General features: G+C 45.5%; 1 protein-coding gene across 1 annotated transcript in view; it reads left to right on the top strand.

Annotated features, from left to right (window-relative positions):
* The window catches only part of sv (paired box protein shaven), a 145,343-nt gene extending 123,764 nt beyond the window's left edge, over window positions 1-21,579 (top strand). Inside the window, exons 8-14 of the mRNA XM_085485594.1 lie at window positions 8,323-8,579; window positions 13,370-13,455; window positions 13,855-14,173; window positions 15,458-15,556; window positions 16,150-16,380; window positions 17,089-17,184; window positions 18,049-21,579. Of these exons, the coding sequence (XP_085341720.1) occupies window positions 8,323-8,579; window positions 13,370-13,455; window positions 13,855-14,173; window positions 15,458-15,556; window positions 16,150-16,380; window positions 17,089-17,184; window positions 18,049-18,272 (1,312 nt within the window). The 3' untranslated portion in view covers window positions 18,273-21,579. The remainder of the gene's footprint in view (window positions 1-8,322; window positions 8,580-13,369; window positions 13,456-13,854; window positions 14,174-15,457; window positions 15,557-16,149; window positions 16,381-17,088; window positions 17,185-18,048) is intronic.
* The last annotated feature ends 1,280 nt before the right edge of the window (window positions 21,580-22,859 follow it).

The raw sequence follows: 22,859 nt of genomic DNA on the forward strand, positions 1-22,859 counted from the left end.
GCAGCACCGCGGGAGGAAGAGGATTCTCCTTCTCCGGGAAGCCGTCAAATCGTCGCATTTATTATCTCGGCTCGAGATCGTAATGGATCGCTTCGCCATTTCGCATTTTCGTGAAACGGATAATATTCCCGTGACGGATGCTCTGCATCTTCGGCATTGATATTACGATCGAAGAAACGAGAGCGCGAAACTGCGATCATACATACTGTTGCATTGTCGTGAGATAAATTTCGCGCGAAATAAATCTATCGATCTATCTAGCGAGTCTTTTTTTTTTTTTTCAATGGCTTTTGAAGCAACGGGACGTCGGCGTTTAAGCGAATAGCTGCACACGCACGGGGAGAACAATATGTTGCACCATCGCCGCGGCCTTCGTTAAAGCAGCCATATTTGCGGTGCGCGCGGGAGCGAAAGGGAAGGAGGCCCTCCTACATTATCCGGCACGGCAGCACCCTCGAGGGAGGATTCGGGGGATGGTGCCTCCACGTTGGAAACGCCGGCAGTGGCGGCGGCGCGTATCCATAACCGTCCTTTGTCTGGATAACGCAATTATTACCGCGTTTCATCATACCTCCCCGGCCCGAAATTAGCCCGAAATGAAGTTACAATTACGGGTCCTCCGTGTTTCTCTTCCCCTTCCCCGACTCCTCTTCGCGAACGGCAGATACTTTGGGGCTCGACGAGAGCAGCGACAATGACAACGAGGTCGACGACGACGACGACGAGGACGAGGACGACGGCGGCGACGCACGAAATCCAGGTTGCCGTGGAAACGTCAGAGGACAGACGGAACCGCAATGAAACCGGATGGTCGCCTACTCCGCCAGGCCATAATGCTTCGTCCCTTTTGTTCCTGGTCGGGAATAGCAAAGTTGCTCGAAAGTGCTGTAGCACACCGCGTCAACGTCCGCGCTCGACCGAACTCGAAATCCGAAAGCACAGAGCGAGAAAAATCGCGCTATCTGCCGATGACTCGGGAAAACGGGCATTTAATATCCACTCGATCATCGCGGATTTGATTGGTAATTAATGAACCGTCGAACGCACCGCTATTAATTGCTCATCGCCGATGAGTAATAATCGCGAGGGAGGGTATTTCGTATCGTGCCGCGTAATCGATCGAATGAACGATCGTAGAGCGAAATCGCGGTGTCACTTCCCACGACCTACGCCACGATCTCGCATTACTCGCGCGTGTGATTAATATACGGGGACGCGGCGATTGATGATTATTTATCTCCTACCTCCCTGGTGCCTGTCTCGCGCGGTAACTCCTTGTCGTCGAGTCGAACAGGTTAAACAGGGCGAGGCTCGAGAATACGAGCAAACAGCTTCGCCCCGTGAATAACATTCCTGGTCACCAACGGCGGACATACAAGAGGGATCATCCTCTTGACTTCCCATGATCGTCTAGGGGGAGGGGATATATATATATATATATATATCCCCCACCAAATATTATAAATCGCGTGTTACATTGTGCTTTAGAGGATCGCCGGTGACTGTTGACTCGCCGGTATCATTGTTGGGAGCGTAGCTTTTGTCGTCGGGATGCGCGGCATCGCAAACAAACACGCAAACAGCGCCATTTTCCGTACGTACAAGTACGTCGTATATGCAGACACAGACACGCGCACGGATCATTGTGTATCCGCCGGGTACAGCCGCAGTTAATATAGTTGTGTACACGAACCCGGCAGCTGCCGTTTGACAATGCACCCTGTGCGCGTCCCGACATATAATAATATACTCATCCCGCTGTACGAGAGGGGACACTTCATCAAAATGATTGAGAATGGCACGGAATAACGCGCCACGACGTGTACCGTTTTAATCCATACCTGATACGTCTTAGATGCGGAGAATCGCCATCAAATACGGGAGTGAAGTTTATATGGAATATAAATCCATCTCTTCGATACGCGACATCTTTATCCGGTATCTAAGAATATTTACAGAATCTTACATGTTATAAGGTGGACTCGGTAGCGTGGATTAAGAGAGATTTTTTTTTATCAGGAAAATGTGTTTCGAGAATACGGTTTCGCGGAATAAAAAGTCGACTCCGACGTCGCGAGAATTGCCTTTGTTTAAGAATCACACCTTAGTACGTCGCGTGGAAGCGCCAGGTAGCTCGGGATACATTACAGCCTCTCTCTCTCTCTCTCGAAAGGGCGAAAGAGAGGAAGAGAGGGGAGAGGTGACGGAATATCAGGATACACCTTTTCCAGCCATTGTGCGGCTCTGAAGGGCGTACAATGGCCGTGGAGCGAGTCCCGTATTGTGTCTACAGCTCTCGACGGAACAGTTCTCCTCTGGCTGCCGCTTCTGCCTCCGTCTCGCTTCCTCCTGCTGTGTTCTTCGCGATACTCCCTCCCCTGATCTTTCTATCCGACTTGGAGTTAACGAGAGAGGAGTTCCGTTTTGGTGCTATTCGTGGACGGAGCATCTGCCCCGGGGACCGCTAAATCCTCGAGAGCCCCTTGAAATCTCCCGCAATCCGGCCCCCGCGACATATATATAATGGTCCGTAATAACTTTAAAGCTCCGCATTAACGCCGCGAGAACGCGAGAGGCGCCCTAATGCGCGTTTAACCGTTCGGTCCTGTCGTCGAGACGAATTGATGCCGTTTTATCGTCCGAATATCGGGGGCGCGAGTAAACGTCGGCTTCGTGGAAAATTGAAGCGACGGTGGGGAAATTTCGACGTCGAGAGAACATCCGAGTACCTATCTCTTCTACGGCCGCGGTAAACGACGTGTAAAACAGATGCGTCGGTGAAATGCAGCAACGTTTGTTTGTAAGAATAGCATGGCGTGAAATCGTAAGAGAGCGGTTTAACTGCTATCTGGCTGAATTCTGCGAGTTTAATTCAACGGAAGAATTTTCGAACAATTTTGCACCAAAGTGCAAAGTATCTCGCGAGATTCGTCAAATAAATTTCATGATATATTCGATGCATTATAAAATCACACGATCGATGAGCATTTGGCGGGAAGTCCAAGACGAGATGAAGCTCGCTCGTTTGCGCTAATAAAACACAAACTTCTCTTTCCTCCGCGATCGATACGCGCAGGTAGGCGATCAAGATCCACCGGCACTTTGAGCGATCAATAACAGCCGACGCCTAACGAGCGCCACGATAATTGACAATTACAGATCGTTTGCGCTCGCATCACAATCCGGAAATCCCTCCCCCTCCTCTCGCGATAATCACCAGCGCGTGTACGTTAACGAGCGATACCTACCAGTTCATTGACAACCATCGATCGGCCCTTTCTCGCCCACGCCGTGATCACGCCCGTCGGCGGTACTTTTCTTCGGGTTCTTCAAGATCGTTGATCCTCGGAGTTAAACATCGGCACGTAACTATCTAGAAATAATCGCGTCTCGGCCCACAAATTAGAACGCGCGGACGAAATTCGAAGAAATTAATCCCGACCTGGGGGAGAGAGGATTTAAATCCGCCCAGTCACCAACCCTCGACGTAGGGAAACGTCGGAGGTTGGAGAACCGCGATGGCGGGGTGGAGAAGCTAGCAACGGCAGCGCCGGCGAAATGCGATAAAGTTGGCGTAGAGGTAATTTGAGTATAAAGTTTTATTCGCAATAATTTAGCCGCGCGGACGGGGTCGAGGGCAGAATCGGGTAAGTAGAGGAGAGAGAAGCGGGCTCTCTCTCACTCTCTTCTTCTCGCCAGGCACCGGGGAAGTGTGCGGGTCATATATTTGATGGGATACTTGGCATAAAGTCGTGCATAAAAGTAATGCCGACATTAAAGTTTGCGGTTCCAGAGACGTGGCACGAACCCATCGCCCACGCTTCTCCTGTTCTCTCGGAACGTCGTCATCGCGATATGCAGCGGCTGCTCGATTTTCCTGGTCGTCACGGGAGACGCAAACTTCTATCAACACTCGTACGCGTCCGTTATTATTCCCGCGCGGTCCACTCTATCGGTTTATTAGAAATAAATTCCGCGGGTATAAAGAGCCATTCGACGTCGTTATCGACGACGTTTTTGGAACGTATACAGTCGCTGGACGCGCTCGAACAATCTCGACGATTTACGCGCCTTGTCCGCCCCGTTATCCAAAAAATACGTATTTTTCGAAAGTTTTCCCGTAGTCGTAGAAAAAAAAAAAAAAAAAAAAAAAACCGCGAGACAAAAGATATAGAAATTGTGACATACACAGAGAGAGAAACGCGAGATGCAGCTTTCCGTCTCTAGCGCGATACACAGTTTCAGAGAACGAATGATTTATCTCGTCCTTCTTGTTCTTCAAATTTCCAAGTACAATCCCGAGATTTAAGCGGCATGCGGCTGCGACATTCGCATACTTAAAGCGAACGGCAAGGAAGCTTGACTCTGGGGTGGGAGATGGCACTTCGGGGTAGGTAGCGAAGCAGTTTAGTTCAGGAGTGGCCGTTGGGGAACGATCTGACGGCGCCAGGGGAGGCATAGCTTCTTCCCACGTGGCACTCTCGACACGGCTCTACCCTCATAATTCTACCAAGCCTTCCTCCGAGAGGCGCCACCTCCAAGAGGTTTCTCTCTTAGGCGTCGTAATCGTGAGAGCGAAGGAGAATGTCGTTACGTGACGTTCGCGGAAATTTCCCTTCCTCTCGTCCCCCTCGAGAAGAAGATCGGTAGGAGGAGGGAAAAGAGGAGAGAGACCACCTCTTCTCTCTTCTCTCCCCACACGAACGACAAACCACCGCATGATTTTACGGCGACGAATCTGGAAAGCTCGGGAGATGGCGAACTCGCAAATCCACGGCGAGATGCGAGCGGGAATTTAACTTTACGATGCGCGACGATTGAACGCGAGGTTCGGGCCAAGATTCAAGCGGCGGAAACATGCGCGATTACGAGTGCGATTTCATCGGGAGATTAAAACAAATGCGATCTTTAATGGCTGGGTCACGTGGCGTAAAAGATCGATTGCGATCAAATTATTGTTCGCGTAAGTACACGACTGGACGACACTTTGTTTTCTCGTAATGTCAATGCACCGTATACTCGCAATTTATCAGCTTCAAGCGTGGAAGCTTAATTATATAGATGTAAGAAGTAAGGTCGCGAAATCTGTGTTGGAACCGTCTCGCGCCGCAGATCGCAACGAGAATCGTATACGGGGAAAAGCACAGAAGAAAGGGCACACTCAATGATTAGATGAAGTACCGGAAAGGTAGGGGAAAGGGAGGAAAAAGGAGGGAGAGAAAGAAGAACAAGAGCGGAGAATCGAGCACGAAGGGAGAAACACTGTTGTAGCGTCAGGAAAATGTTGGGGTTACGTCGTACGAACTTCGTTCTCATCCACTCGTTTCTCTATTTTCCCGGCAACCTCTGTCCATAAAAGAGACTCTCGCTCTTTCTCTCATACTCCGCACTTAGTGGTACTCCCTGTTTTTCGTGGGATCGATACAATCTCTCCCTTTAAAAAATAATACTTTTTTTTTTCTTCGAAGAATCAAATATCTCGCGAACAAAATCTCTCCGATCGCTCTCGTCCCGGAAGAATCTCTCCGTGACTCTTGTTAGATCTGACGTAAGAATTTTTTGACCATTACACGAGAACGATAATGCGATAACGTAACGCGATCGGCTTGCGCAAAAAACATACGCCGACTCGATTAGTCTTCGGTAAATTGCCTCATCCCTCGTCCGGTGGCATAGAAAATTAGCCGTCGGTTGCGCCGATATTTAGCAATGCATCGATAACGAGCGCTCGTAGAGGCTCGCGTTAATTAGAGCGCCGAGGCGCGCGAATGAATTTTAAGGCGAAAGCTGGCTTCGCATTCGCATTCACGCATTCGTCGTACAAGAAGCGCGCTCGTGTCGCAACGGTTCGCGTATCATCTGTATCGCGATGCAATCTGCACCTGTTGTGGCAAAAGGACCTACCTCCCTTCCTTCCTTCGTATATATACACGTCGTTGCATTTATTAGATCGTCGATTACGTTCATTATGCCGCGCGAGCGAAATCGTTACGTGCCGTTTCGCGGAAGCCACGCGCCTGATTTTCATCATTCAAGAAATGCCGCTCGCGTTTCACTCGCGGAGAAAGAATAACGCATCGCTGGTTATGTACATACAGCGAATGAATGTTTTTATCAGATTTTTACGGAATGCCATAACGTCTTCTTCGAAGAAATACATTTTTCTCATTAATAATTTTCTCAAGTTCTCATGTCTCGTTTATATAATGATTTTAGGTGAAAGGATACAAATCGGATCTTATTTTAAATCAAAGATAGAAATGCGTTTTTTTCAAATGTAAATTATTTATCGATAACTATTTACTCTTAATATTTATTTAAAACATACATTATTTATATTATTTTTATTACCGCGCAAAAATTATCTCGAAAATCGTAATTACTTACGTGTAAAACGACGAGGAAAATAATCAGTTATCGAAAAACACGATAGGACGATTAATTATTACAGGTGTGGAACTTGCACATGTGGGGTGCGACGCGCGATAACTCGTCAGTTTAGGATCGTTGGTATCCCGACCACCCCAGAGTCTAACCTTGATAAGGATCGCTGCTAATTGTTGCGAATTGGCGAAGGTGGCGAACGAACGAACGAGGGAGGTTGGGCAACAGGTGTCATCTGATTGATCGCCGTCGCTCGCACCCCCACGATTACCTAGCCCACAAACACATCCACGGTAGAAACGAAGGACTTAATGTCGATCCATTACGTACTGGCCCATCCCAACGAGGAATCGTTGACCTGACGCGCTCCAAAGTGCATTACGGAATGAAAAAGGACGACAGTCGAAAAAGAAAACGAGACTCTGATGCGACCACGTGTATCGCGTGTGCTATTCCTACGAATTGCTTTGCCCAAAGAGATGTACATTTTTAGAAGCATAATAAACTTTTATAGCCTATACTTTCAAATAAAAAAAAAAACCGATACTCTAATTGACTGTAATCCGTACACCCGAAAAATTCGATAAGCCCGTGAAAAATGTTATTGCACACAATTTCTCCGAGGACTATCGTATTTTTGGTCAAATACACATTACAGCTGTCAAAATGCCGTTTTAAGCTCTTGAAAAATGGACTCGGTCGATTCGTCACTAGACCGCGCGCGTTACGACGAGACCGCCCTGCGAGAGCAAAAAGTCGTCCGTAACTCGCGGCGAAAGCGTTAAATCATCCAAGGCCGAAAGGACGTACGCGCGAGACGCTTCGCGGCGAGTCGCGCGCGCGGAATTAATAGCGCGCCTCTGTGAATATTCGACGCGGTAATTGATACCGACGTCGAGAGAGCGGCTGACCATTGAAACCGCACGCGCAATATATCACGGATAATAAGCGGCCGGTGCACGCACGAGGGTGGAAGGAAGGGGAAGAACGTGAATCTCGAGATGGCCGCGCGCTTCGTTACAGCGTTGACGGCGAGTCCTCTTTCGAAGACTTGTATACGAGACGAGACGAGACGCGACGCGACACGGCGAGATTCCGCAAAGTCACACCCGCTCGCTATCCGAAGGTAGCGACCGACGGCGAACAATGGCCTCGTGTCTCCTGGCGCGCACACTCGCGGTAGGTAGGTCTAGGCAGACGTCAGAGGAGAATGATCGTGCGCGAAGTGACCCGCGTAATCGTAATTAATCATCGTGTAATCCGTGACTCGCGGATCGGTATCGCGCGGGGCGGCTACGCACCGGGTTATCGTCGAGCGGACGTTGGGCTCGCGCTCTAAGCGGCAATGTCGGGATTTATGGTCGGCCGTGATGGAACTGGAATGAACAATCGTTACTTTTATCGAGGCAGGCGCTCTCGCGGAGGAAGCAAAGAGGATCGCTTTCAGGAGGAATAAGCTCCGCGAGATGAGATGTCTTGGAAAATAAGATGCAACAAACATCGATATTCGTTTAGACTTTTTCCGCGTTAAACAGCTCGGATGATATCCGAATTAGCAATCCGAACGGCTGATTGTTCGATATCTCGATCACCGCTTTATCATCGCGTGAAGAATCGAGCGTCCTCGACGGGAAGATCTTGTCTCGTAACAATGCCTCATCGTCGATCCTTTCGCGTCCAAGGGATTCGGAATTAACAATACTTTAAGTTACTTTATTGTTGCGCTAGATAAAGTCACCGTGTATTAATAGATACAGCAGATGTATCTGCTACGCCAAAAGCGTTCTCCATGAGATCCAAATCGGCGGACGTCGTTGCGCGATTTATTCGACGTATATAATCGTTCGGATTTTTATCCGAGAAGCAGAGAGAAAGAGAGGCGCGTCTCTCAGTGACATGGCGATTTTACTTACGACGTGCCTGACCTATTGTTCGCAGGATCGTGAGGAATAAGGCGGCAGAGAAGGCGAAGCACGCGCATCAGCAACAGCAGGCGCAGCAGCAGCAAGGTCAGCAGCAAGGTCAGCCGGGCTCGGGCGGTTCCGTGTCGGTGATAGCACACGCACCTGCGACAGCGGCAGGTCATCCCGCTGCCACCGCACCCAACGCCTACAGCATCAGTGGCATCCTGGGCATCCCGGCGCATCATCAGGATCCGAATGGCAACAGCATCAAGAGGAAACGCAGCGTCGACGGTGAGTCACTCGCGAATCTTCCCGCTCGTGTCACTGACCTTAGCTTCTTCCACTCTCCTATCCTTCTCTCCGTATGCTCCGTCATCGTGTAATATTATTTAATACCGAGTGCGTTTATCATCGGCAAAACGAGATCGCTTTAGATGTCGAATTGCAACTGAACTTGCAAGAAATTTCAAACAGCGCGGTGCGAAAGAAATTACATGAAGGAATGAAATATCGTTATTAATATCGCGAGTATACAAATCGAATAGCAGTGAGCTCATCTCGTAACACGGTTCAATAGTTAAGACGGTATGATTGTTCGTGAGAGAGACAAGCAAAATCGACATGACTCTCCTCTAAACCGACATGTATCGTTTTTCAACATAATTAAATGTTGCAAACTGATATAAAGTTGGTTTGCTTGCTTAATCAGTTTTTTTTTTCAATCAGAAACTTGCAAAGTAATTTGTTATTTTTTTGCAGTTTTTTAAATTAATCGCACGCGCTTACATGCTAAACTAACTTGTACTGTGATTTCTAAAAATTTGAGAAGTTTTTTCCTGCAATTTTTTGATGAGTTATATAGTTAATTTAAGTAGTGGGTTATAGCAGAGTATTTTTATAATAATATTAAAACTGCAATATTCAATTTTTTTTATAGCAGCAATTTCTAGTGCAAATATCCATATGGATGTATATTTTCGTTTCAAACTTTTAGAGACTAAAAACCAAAAACAAAATGATATTTTTTAGTTTGAATCAGTGAGACGTTGCAATAACTTGTCGTGTATGAAGATTAGTGATAATTGCGCGACACGCAAGTTTTAAATAAGAAATACGATAGCATTTACATCGTCGTCATGGTCCAGTAAATCGACGTGAGTTGCGTCGGTTTACACGTCAGGGGCGCAGACAATGGAGAAGTTGAACAATTTCGGAAAGACTCAGACGTTAATATTACGGTGACGTTCGCGAGAACCTCCAGCATCAATTTGCGCGCGCTCTTATTGTCTTGTTCCCCGAGCATTCCAAATTTTCGCTGCTTTATTTAGTCGCGGAACAAAGGTTCGCGAATAATATTCCACTCAATTGTGATGTCTATTAAATTCAGAGGTATACGCAAAGGTAGAATGAAGGAGGGATTCGTTTACGGCTTAATGACAAACGCGAATCCCGTTACAAGTGATTCATTGTGACTCGTTTATACCGAGTACAAACAACTTCTTAAAATAACATCGAGCGATAATAATTCAAACGACGATTGGAAACAGACGATGCACAAATAGAGCATAACGAGCATTATCTGCACGACGAGCATTTGTCTATCGGGACAAATGTTTCGAGCCGGGATATTTTCTAGTCGTACGCGTTTCTCGTTTGCGGACGATCGAGGGCCACTTGGAGGCACTCGTTGCGCCCCGAGCGAACGAACCAAGATTAGCCGCATAACGCAGCAAGGTTATCAGTCAAACGTCGCCGAGCACGTGTTGCGATTCATTCTGCTGTCATTGCGTGAATAACGCGGCCCGAAATATTCTTGACACGTGCCACGTACACGTGACCAACTATAACGTTTTATAGCTTCGTGAAAGAAAGAGAGAGAGAGAGAGAGAGCGAGAGGAAGAGAAAAAAAAATAGTATTTTTGGCGTCGATCTTAATCCCGAAATTCGCGAGGTGCGAAAATATAATCGGGAAGAAAAAAGAAAGGGAGGGGATAGGAAAACAAATACGCACTTGCTCCGATATTCGGGAACGCTAGAATTCTCCATCTCTCTACCTGTGTCACCGGAGACTATTAGGCTAATACGATTCGCCGTGATTCCGCGGAACAGACGTAATTCTATTCCGCGGCAAAACGTACACGTCGACAAAAACCGCGCGTAAGCTCGATCAAAATTCCGCGAGCGCGCGTGTTTCGCGACGAGATTCCAGTATATCGATTCGAACGGTTGGGGCTTATAATGTGTGCGCGCGTATGTATGAGTGTGCGTGTGTATGTATGCCGATGGATACACGGGTAATTCAATATAATCGGATTATGAGAGCGGCGATATACGCGGCCGCAAAAGCGGTCGCGTCCGCGGCGAAAGCACTCAATGTTTTGCGAGCGCGCGCTCTCGCGCCGAGAGGAGGGTAGAGCTGTACGTATTAGATTATAAACTTCACAGACCACAGGCGGCTCTTCTATCTCGGGCCCCGGCGACACATTAGCCTCCCTGTCCCCCGGGGAGACCATCGGCGTGCACGTAACGTGTTGTACGCGTGTACCGCCTAACTGTCTGGAATTTCAACGAGCGTTCCTCCGCTGCCTTCGCTGCCGCCAGAACGTAAAAATCGACCGCAAGTGCTCAAATTTAATGAAACGCTCTTCGGCCAGAGAGAAAGAGAGAGATAGGGGTGCTCGAGAAAAAACTGTGTTACAGAGCGCGTCCAATCCTCCTGCTTCAACTCTCATCCGCTGCAAAGTAGCGACTGAACTCGGATTAAGATTCCTTTAATAAGAGTTATAACATTGAGATGATTTCGGATTATTTTCAATCCACCACGTGACAGACAAATTTTTGCGCGAATTTCAGACGTAATGTTTAAAGAGAAAACAAAAGTGCATGCAAAAATTAACTTTATATTGATAACAGAAAAAAAATCGCATGTTTAGAATTGTGCAATTTTTTGAAGTAAATTTATATCTGTATCTCTACGAAGCGTCATACTATTTTGTAATTAATAAATAATTTATTGATGAGTTTGAGTATACAATTTTGGATAGTTATAAAATTATTGAACAAGATATATTGCAATAAATATTACATATTTATTTTTCATAAATAAATAACAAAATATAAAATCATCATTATTACATTTATGCGAGCTTTTTTACACTCTTATTAAAGGAACTTTAAATCGAACATCACTCGAGATTAAAAATATTTGCCGCATGTTGTTCGAATCGATTATTTTTACCGATACAAACGCTAAAGATATACTCGGTGAAAAAATCTTCTGTGTATGTTTCCGCAATTTGAGACTCGTCGGTCGAGAAAAATCGGTCCTGGCGCGACGACATTATTTATACCTTGGACGAACGAGCCAAGACATATCCGTGCCCAAAGTTTCCCGGAGCTTATTACGAATTTACGAACGGCCTCTCGAGGGAAGCGTTGCAATCTATCGGGGCTGTTTGTTGTCGCGTTACATCTGCGCGCTTCTAGCCCCATGCAGAATCCCAGAGCCCGTCGTGTCCCACCCTATACATCCCCCCTGGACGTTAGGGGCCAGATTCGCCCTAGAGTCCATTATTACCCGTGTATTGTATTGCTTAACATTGACTCAATTGCTTTCGAATAACGCGAATGAGAGAAAGCGAGTGTGTGTGCTACAGCTAAGCGCAAGCGCTCGTGCTTTGCCCTTTCGAGCATCAATCGAATTATTCGATTTACTGCTCTTTTTAAGGGGGAACGCGCTGACCTTCCTTCCGCGCGACATATAATTCATTCGCTGTCAAATCTGTCGAGAACCAGCTATGATTTCGACTTTCCGAAACTCGCAAACTTCGATTCGCTAAGCGAGTTTGTAATTTCAGCATCGTACAACCGAGAAAAAGAGAAATATATGTACGAATTTCAAATATATCAGTTTAAAGATTTAGCTAAAAAAGATTCGAATTTTCATCGTTCGATTCAAAATATTAATGACAAAACAAAAATGATTCTTGACGCGATAAAACCGATCGTCGCCGAACGATTTTACCAACTCATCAGCCGAAATACTCGCGTATAAAGCGGAATAGCGACGTTTCCAGAAAGCGCCCTAAACTTTAGCAAAACCGAGGCCGCAACGCGTTTGCACGCCGCGGCGCGGCCGCGATTAACTCGGCCGATCGAATCGTAAAATTCGAGCGGGACTGGGGAGGAGAGAGATTCAGGGAGATCGCCGCCGTGTTTGAAACGAGGGTTTTATAGCGGTCCAGGAACAAACCCTGCCGCTCGAATGGTCGTCGACCGTCGCTCTCTCGGCCGGCCGGACAATCACAACTTGACAGGGAGGTTTAACGAGCCCTATGCTAGGCGCCCCTTCCCCCTGCCCACCTTCCCACCCCCTCGGTCGTCCCACCCTCGGATGGTCATTTAATTATTCGAGATACCCCAGAACGTTGGACCATCTACCCCCACCGCCAGCGACGTTACGTCCGTACTGTCATTCTCTCTCTCTCTCTCCTCCTTCCTCTAACTCGTCCATCCCTGTAGCCCTCTCACCGGTCGGTTCCGTTCTCGACCTCCATCCCCGGCAAGGATTCGCGATGTCCGCCCGTCCCTCCCTCGGTACCGGAATAACGACACACTCGTCCCACGTGCTTGTCCCTATATTAAACCGCCGGGACGGCCGGGAGATAATAAAGACATATAATAGAATCGAAATTGTTTCTCTATCTATCAATGCCATACGCCGTCTACGCGCGAGCCGCGTCCACTCGACAGATTCAATTTAGTTTCGGCCAGCCACGTTTAATTTGTGTCTTGATTCGTGGGTTAATACGAGAGGCCGACCGCGTATCGGATCGCGCGCGTGCATGTATCGGTGAACCGCTGTACGTGCAATCGCATCCATTTTTCCTCATTCATTTCGAAATTATCAAATTCGAGATACCGACTGAAATGACACTCGTTGCATTTTGCTCGAGTATCGGAATCGCGGCAGCCTCCGCGTCATGTTGAATGAGAATAGACTGTCACAAACAAAAAAATCAAATTGAAAAGGAATGTATAAATTGTTCTTCTAAAAATGCAACTCTTGGAATTGATTACAGACGAAAATCGCGACCTGAACGACCATGCGGAGAACGACTTGAAGAGACAAAGAAGCAACTACAACGGCGATCAATTGTATTCAAACGTGAGTAAAGACGATGAAATTCTTTTTAAGCAGCGATATACGCTTCGACAAGCAATTCCTCACTTCCAAGTGCATCGAACCGCGCAGCAAACTATCTATGTATCCTACCTAATTACCTATACAAGTAATTGAAATTAAATCAGGTCGCAATCTCGAGCGTAGGTCAAGCCCGAGTATATATATATAGCGTACCTCGATTAAAACGCCCTAATCAATCAAAAGCGAACGGAAGTTCCATAGAATCTCCGCATAACTCTCGGGTAGTCGCTTGCGGTAATCGCGGGACCGAGTCAAGCTCGACCCCTCGCTCTACAACATCCAAGTCAATCTTGGCACTTGTTCTCGGATGTCCCTCCAACTCGCGAACTTCGACTTCAGGTTCCGCCGTCTGTGTTGCAGCTGTGGTCGAGTAAATGGAGCATCAAGGACGAGCACAAGCTCCTGAGCGAACTCGGCGGCGGTGGAGGCGGTGGGGGCGGCGGTGGCACAAACGGTGGTGGAAACGGCGGCGGCGGAGGTGGTGGCGGCAACAACGGCGGCGGCGGCGGCGGCGGCGGCGGTGGTGGCGGAGGTGGCGGCGGTTACTACGAACACAGCGGATTCCCCGGGAATGCTATTGCCACCTCCGCCGAGCTCTACGACTCCCTGGGCACCATCAGCACGATGACGCAGGCGCAAACGCCCCATCTCTACACTCCGCCCATAGGGGGCACCATAGGTGAGCGATCCCTCTCTTTTCACCCTCCGGCACCCTCCGACAACCCCCATCCCTGTCAGCGTGGCCTCTTTCTCTCTATCTATCTATCTGTCTATCTCTCTCTCTCTCTCTCTCTCTCTATCTCTCGCTCTCTTTCTTTCTTTACCGTTCCTCCCCTCGCACAGAAATCCTAGACAGTGTGTGCGCGCCACAACCTCTTGTACAACCTAATGTCATATACCGAGTCTACCACTTTCCTCCGTTTTCAACCCCCTTCTCTTCATTCCCAAAGACTCTTCTCTCTCTTTATTTTTTCCCCTCCCTCATCTCGTCTCCTCCCTGTACGCTTATTATTGCGGCTTACGTCTTGCTTTGCATACCCATATCGGCTAAATACATGGCTTTAATAATGCATGAGCTATGCCGAGCAGCGGCAGAAGAGGTGGCGGGAAGCTCCACACGGTGGTTCGGCGTTTTCAGCTTTAGGGAATAGCGCTCTCTCACTTCTCTCAGCCGTCTCTCTTTCTCTCTTTCTTCTTATTTTACACACCTGTATCTCTTTTCTTATCAAAATAGTACAGTCGGGGTTTCTTGTTCGCGGATCTTTCTTTCACCTTTCTCGCCTATATTTCTCCTCCTATCACGTATACAATATTTACTCTTTCTCTCTTTCTCTATTTTCATTCTTCCACTCTTCATCTCGCTCTCTACTTTTCTTGCGCCGTTTAAAGGCGGTCGATCAACGGCGGAACGTATACGGACGGTACGAGCTATTGAAAAGTAACCGGTACACAACACACATGAGCGGAACTTTCTCCGATGGAGCACGTGTTGCGAGCAACTCGGTCACGCCGCGTCGCGTCGCGCCACGCCGCGAATTCTCTCCGATCGTTGCTTTTCGGAATGGACGAAGCGAGGCGTGTAACGGCGGCTTCATCTCATGAAATTCAATCGAGGATCTTCGCCCTCGGATCGAAAGATTTTTGAAGAACGACATAAACGGTCCAAGTCGCGATCGCTACCCCGCCGTTAATATGTAATAGTATCGCGAAAGTAAAGTGATTGTGCGCGAAAGTACTTGGACTCTTTTTGAACATTACATGCGTGGACGCGAAGGAAGACTAGTTGCGCTAATATACAAATATCTATTCTGTCAGCGCTATCTTTTTTGTAATAATTCTCGCGAGCAATCTCTAAGAAATCTCTTACGTTTTTTTTCGCGACCGACCTTTAAACGTTCCGCCTTGATCGGTCCGTCGACGATACGAGAATCGCAATAACGGAAAAATGGGGATCCCTTAATAGCAGGTGGTACTTTGACGCCGCTCGCGCCACTGACGATGCAAGAACTAAAATTGAGCCAAACATTGGACGGGGCTAACATGTCTCCTTACCACACCACCGGTGAGTTCGCCACCTCTTTAGTTCTCTATACGGTCTCGCGCCGAGTCATGTATACCTGTTTCGCTGAGCATAAGATTTTTATTGAGCCTCTCTCAGACATGCGTGTGTCCAACTAATATATGTCCACATCTCAAGTGTGTTAAACCAGCGTCGAGTGTCAACCGCGAGATTAAATGCGGTATCTTCCTCTCTCCCCATAAAGATCCTTCTATTATCCACCAGTTGTATCTTATATGTCCGACGAATCAAAGTCACACGCATTTTATTATCTATTTTCTTAGTCATATTTTATTTTTCCATTCGAGTTAAATAAAAATAATGCGTTCAATTCTTGCGCGAATTTTTTGTTTCGTCAAGATCAGTATTGATTGAAACATCAGGAAGAAGTGAAAAGAATTGAAAGAAAATTTAAATACAGAAAATATATCGCGATTGAAAATATACAACATGTCGGAGCAATCAAGATCCCGGATCCCAGACTTTTTTCCCCAATTCCATCTCACCGAAACAGTTTAATTAAGCTTTAGACGTAAGGCGCTGATCGTTAGCTAGTGCTTGACTCGAATGTCGTGTTGTGTTGTGCATGGCCATAGCAGAGAGCAGTACCGTCGCAGTATCGTATGTCGGGGTGGGGGCCGGTGGGGGCGAGCAAAGTCCCCCGATTTCGTTGCAGAACGAGACAAACGCCACCCCCGCGGCCCCCAACACCCCCGGAGGGGATCCCGGACTGACGGTCTTGCAGCCGCCAGTTTCTCAGCCCCAGGTAGCCTCTGCGATACCACCGTACTCGACGATGCTTCCAAGTTTCGGACACTACGCCACCGGTGAGTACAATCAGAAACCACCGCTTGCTTAATCGTCTGTCAAGGACAAGCGTGCTCGTATACCCTCCGGGGGTTGAACCGGGCCGGGTGGTACGTTCGGAGGGTAAGTCAGAGCTCTTTCTCAGAGCGCTGATTTACCAGTTCGAGGCGGTCCAGCAATGGCAATTTTGCCCGGAAGGACAACGGATTCTGTCCGTCGGAGAGACAATCGCGTACCAATGGAGGATACTATGACAACACGCATTTTTCCTTAGTAGATGTGTATATATATATATAATCGAAATAATATATTCTCCTCTTATTTGTACGCTATACTCTTTTGCGAGATAAAAAATATATAACTGTGTTTTTTTATTTACTTCATAGTTACTATTTCTCCAAAGAGAGTTGTTGTTACTACGTTGCTTAAATGCTAATTGTAGCAAGATCCATTATCTCGAGGAGCAGTAATAAGCAGCACTGTTTCAAGTGCCGTGTGTTTTTTAATTACTGTGTTAAAGTCAAGTTACTGCGCGAGAGTCTAAATTAATCTTTATTATACTGGCGCACTTTCGCGCGCGAGCGTAGTCGCAAGACTAGTTTCGGAAATTAATCGAGACGGATTAACATAACGCGTCGAGAGAGAACTGTCGGAGAAACTGTTGGAAACTGTCCGTCAACCCTGTCTGTCAACACGCGCTAATCAGCTTATCGTCGACTTTTGTTCAGGTGGCGGCGATTACGCGTACAGCGCTGCGTACTCCCAGTACTCGAGTGCACCTTATAGCGGCTACGGTTATGGAGCAGCGACAAGCGGGTTGCTCAGTAAGTAAACAGTGAGTATGAGTACCGATTAGATTAGGGATGAATCGAATGTACACGGCAGCTGCAGATGTTGTTTCTCTCCCGGACCAGCGCCGTCGATTATGCAACTTTTCCGAGTTACACCCCTTTCAATTATATTTGACAATTACGCGGATTCGTGTCGGATAACATCGAGCTACCAGTTCCGTACGTCGCATAATTCGACTCCGATTCAATCCTTCGTAACACACGAGATTATGCACTATCTGCAAAGATCGCGATACCTCTCCCTGCCTCTCTCCCCCGCGGGATACATATAAAGAAGAAACGCGCGCGTGCGGAGAGCAGCGAATAGAATAATAAACCGTTCTTTTCTCTCTCCCTGTATATATCGGACACGCGATACACAACTAATCCGTAACACGTAACGCAGATCCGCTCGCGATATCGCAACGCGCTCTCTCGCTCCCCTTCTTCTGTCGGCGCGCACGCTCAACTTATATTCCTTCTCGTTCCCGATATTCCACGCGAGCGTTACGTGAGGCGCTATAATTAAACGCGAAAATTAGATAGGTGTGCACCGCGGAAAGCAATTTATACCATTTTAATTCCGCGCGCGGGAAAACGTCGTTGCGGGGGAAAATCGCTTGAATATGCAAGGTGAAGCTGTAAATTGCGCGCGAGACGAGAGAAATTGAGATGCGCGCAAACGCGTTTCGCGCGAATACGTTAATTACAAATCTCGCGGAATTAAGAAACAAAAAAACACGACAAGGAAATGCATAAAGCAGGAATGTAGACTATATTGACACAGAAAGAGAGAGAAAGAGAGACTCGCAGATTCTAACCGCGACGAACGTGAAATCGTCCAATATCTTGTTCCAGACTCCACGTACTACTACTGCAACGGAGACACGTCCACCCACACGTCGCAGCAGGGTGGTGGTTGCACCGGCGGTGGTCCGGAGAGTAGCGCCGACGTGGCCAGCCGTTCGCCCCTTGCGGCGACCAGGGCTAGCAGCGGAGCTAGCGCGGCCTCGCCGACCGGAAGCGCGTGCACCAAGCCGGACCACACCTCCGTCACGCCGACGGACCTCTATCTCGCCTGATGGTCGAACCGCGCGAATACCGGAGGGAACGGCCTCTGGCCGAGTGTCCTCTCGGCGATCGGCGGGGAGACGGCGGGCTCGGGCGCCATATCACGAAGAGACACCACGTCGAAATTAAGCAATGATCTCTGATTCAACCGCGAAATCGGGAAAAACGCGCGGTGAAAGGTTCGCATGTGGAATCTATTCATCCGAAGGATCGAGGGCGCAGCGGAAAAAGATGAAAGGAAGCGCGAGATTGGAGAGAAAGATTCGAGATGGAAAATCTAGTAAAATCTAGTGACGTTGAAGAGATCTTCTAGAATCTAGACACTCTCTGAATCTCGTCGCGGAGGAAGGACTTGAGAATTTTGATTTGATAAGCGCGCGATGTGATACCAGGTAAAAACGAAGTTGATGCGAATGACGTCGATCATGTCGACATTGACGTATCGAGTTCCCTCGCGTTGCTGCTGTTTCATGTCGCTACGAGTATATAAATATCCGTCTTCTGCATTTTATTTATTTCCGTCGTGATTCGAGAAAAAAACAATCGTCGATCGATCGACTCCGTAAATTGGCCGGCAATTAGCGGTGACGCGAGTGGATCTCGAAGAGCCGATCGCGTCGAAAACACGACATCGCCGCGGCTCTCTGGACAGAGCGTGCGGCGATAGGTAGTTTAATTTAATGATCCTCAGTTAGCGTAATTTCCGCGCGATGGTCCACGCGAGCGCGCGCTTGCGTCAGCAAGACGTGGCCCCGCCGCGACCATGTAAATATATATAAATTGAACATATATAAATAAGAATACAAAAAATATATATATATATTATATATATATATGATCCGTGTAAACAAAAAAGTCAAGCGCCCCGATGGCACGTTTATTCTCTCCCGTAGGCACGACGAACCCTTCCTCCTCATCCCTTAAGAGTATCGTAGAGTATAACTCGATAAGTTTGAGATTTTTAAATCAGGAGTCGACGTAACGATCACTACTGTTAAGGATATTATATATATTTTTTGTAGAAACCAAAGACCACACATATACACACGCATACACCCATCAACACGCACACACATGCGCGAGTAAATCCACAAACACAATGCACGTACATATGTCTCACACGCGTACCACCCATGCACGCAGCACGCACATCAGGCATTGATACACGTAACGCGGATAGTCGAACGAACGAGCACGTCGCGCAGCGTGCGGCAAAAAGCGTGCCGGTTTTGAGCGGCCTTTCCGCACGGATAAATACACGCGTAATCGCAAGTGGCGTGTACAGGATCGACGTAGAGTTTCTAATTAGAAAAGAAAATCACGAATTATAATATTTGCGAAAAATCAAGGAGATAGCTCTTGAACAATTTTTGAAATTTAAAGGTGGCATTCTCTCTCACCCGAATAATTCATTCAAACGCTCGATTAAATTTTTTTTTGTTAAGGTAAGTACGCGAATCGCAGCAGGATATCGAGCACTATTGTATGGAGAGCATTCGTATTCGTGGTAATTAGCGCAAGTCGGCGCATGGACATTTCCTCGACGGCCCGGCGATCACGCTCGTTCCTCCGTTCCGTTCGACGCGCTTCCGCTTTGCAGCGGAAGTCGTACTGCTTCCCGCTCGCCGTCGGGCGGAACGCGCCTCGAGAAGATTATCACGAAGGCGCAATTAGCGGCCGGGCGTCGGTGATTTTTAATGAGAAATTACGCTCGCGCGAGAGAGCACGCGCGCGCAGTTTCCCGATTTAATAATCGCGCTAATCATTGACGCCTCGGCAGCGGCACGCGCTACCAATTTCATGCGTCTCGAATTAATTCAGCCAGTCCGCCGCATAATATTGTAGATCGGAAATTGCTTGGCGATACTTAATCCGACAATTTCTAGTCACGCACGCGCGCACACACATATACATACACACATGTACACACAAGATACTCAAGAAAAAAAGTGCGCTAGCGAACAAAATATTGCAATATGTTTGAGGTAAATTCAAAGGCAAGTATCGTCTCTAATATTAAACACGTCGATGTAAAAGACATATTTTTTTTTTTTTTTATTTCAACTCGTTAGCGTCGATCCAAAGCGCGCTCGCGAAATCGAAATTATCGATCCCAGCCAATTGGCTTAATTTTCCGAATCTCTCGCGCGATGTTCCGTCCGTGTCAATCGCCTTTCGCCCGATAATTAGATACCGTACTTGCGAGGATCAAACGTTTTCGTCTCCACCGTCTTTTGCTTTACGCTCTTTAGCAACTTATATTTTGATAAATAAAGGTAATTAGCGATCGTACTTAGCGATTGCAAATGCAATCATTAAATTGCTAATCGAATTAAGGCAAAAATCGCGATGTTATACAATTAAAACAATAGGGTGATACGAAACCGTGCGGGAAGGTAAAAACGTAGATGCAGAAAAAAATATGACGCTGAGAGATTGCTATCGTTTCCTTCTTTCGCGCTCTCTATAAATCCCGATGACACAATATTCTCAGTTTGGTATCGCCGAACGGGAGACACAAAGAAATTTTCAGAAAAGTTCGAGGAGCGATATTCAACGCGTGCGAATACGAAATGTATGTTTGCATCTTGAGTGCAACTAAATATCGGCTGGATGATTGCGTCCGATGCTCGGTACGATTATCCCGCGATTGATTATTGCGTACTTATACATTGTTATTTTATTGCTATTATTGTAATGACGCTGATTATATATATAAATTCTTATTCTATTTGCTATTTTCACTATTTTCATTATTTTATCACGATTATTATTATTATATTATATTATTATTATTATTATTATTATTATATTATTATTATTATTATTATATCATCATCACACACATCTTTATTATATTATTATTTAATGCCTTTATTATTTATTAATTGTAATGATGACCTATGTGTAATAAGTTTTGCCAAAGAACCCGTCGAGAGAGCAATATTATTGCAGTAAACGTTTTCTAGCCTCCATAGGAGAAAAAGCAGTCGATGAAACATGATTATATTGAAAAATTAAGTGTGGAAAAAGGCAGAGAGATAAACGACTGTGCGCGGCATTCGAGTGATAGGCGAAATACATTAATTTGTCCGCGCAAATTGTAGACTCGCGAATCTCTGTGAGATTTTGACTCGAAGACGCCGCGGCCGCGCATTTTTAATAAGCACACAATTATAATTGTCTCATTTTATCTCGTCGTTTTTGTCTCCCGTGTGATATTCTTGTTCCGTGCGCCGCTCTTGCCGAGTCTCGCTGTTGATACTTGCAAACAAAACTCTGTACATCCTTTTTAAATAAATATGAGGTTTATATGAACGTGGTATGGTCTACATTTAATTCTCTCGTGTCACCTTCATCTTCCCTTTATTATATATTATATATTTTCAATAAATAAATGTTTATATGAACTCTACTTCTATGTTTAATTACCCATACCTTCATCTTTCTTCAATAATACTTATATTTTGCAAGAAACATATCTTTAAGATTTAACATTTTATATATATAATTATTTAATTAAATAACTAATTATTGTACTGCAAAAATCAGAAATATCTGCAAAAAGATCTTTTTAAAAATAGTTCTCTTTTGAAGTGATTTTTCTCCAATTCATAAGTTATCTAGTTATATTAAAGATAATTAATTAAAGAGGAAAATAATTTTTTATTAATCGCACTATAATATTGTAAAAGATAAACATTAGAGATAATAAATAAAATTATAAATCTTATCGCAAAATTATATTAGATATAGTAAAATTAAAATGGCTATAGATATAATAAAATCTGATTATTATAACACGTTTTAATTGTTTATAACGCGTTTAAAATCAGTATCTTGATTTGTATACATATTAAGCTTGATATTTATATCTCTAAAACTGTAATATAAAAATTGATTAAATATTTGAAAAGAAGAGGAGATACATGTAGTGACATCTAGTTGCAGGCACATGAGCTATATATGAATAATAGTAAGATATAAAATTTTCTAAAAATATTTTATTCAATTATAAGAAACAATAAAATTTTGTATACATATATCGCTTATTTTTATATAAAAATTGTTTATTTTCAGTCCTTTTCAATTCTGATGGCAACGAATCTACAGCTGTAAATGTACATTCCTCTTTTATTAGCCTTATGCAGATTAATGAATCACAAATCCTGCATTCCCTATATTATCGTTATATGATATTTTAATCAATTAAAAGGTGTACGTATGGATTAATATACAATGTAAATAAAATCAATATAAATAAAATATACAATATAAATAATCAAATAAAAATCACAATTTGATCTTTCTGAAAGATCAGTATATAAAACATTAAAATGCTTGAAGAATATAAATTTTGAAAACTATTTCAAATGTTATTGTATATATAAAATATATACTTTCAAATGTTCTATTTTAATACAGTAAAGGTTTTTACATTATTTTATTATAGTTTTTATACCAGCATAATAGTTTTCATAACAGTATAATATTATTATTAGCAAATTTTATACAGCTCGAAGTTGTCTTCTCGTTCTTAATCACCACGCATTCCTGACTAACACATCCTATTCTTGTCTGGGATGGCCTGTCACATT

Source organism: Nylanderia fulva, unplaced genomic scaffold (genome assembly GCF_048542155.1).
Source record: "Nylanderia fulva isolate GAGA-0341 unplaced genomic scaffold, ASM4854215v1 Scaffold38, whole genome shotgun sequence".
Classification (NCBI taxonomy): domain Eukaryota; kingdom Metazoa; phylum Arthropoda; class Insecta; order Hymenoptera; family Formicidae; genus Nylanderia; species Nylanderia fulva.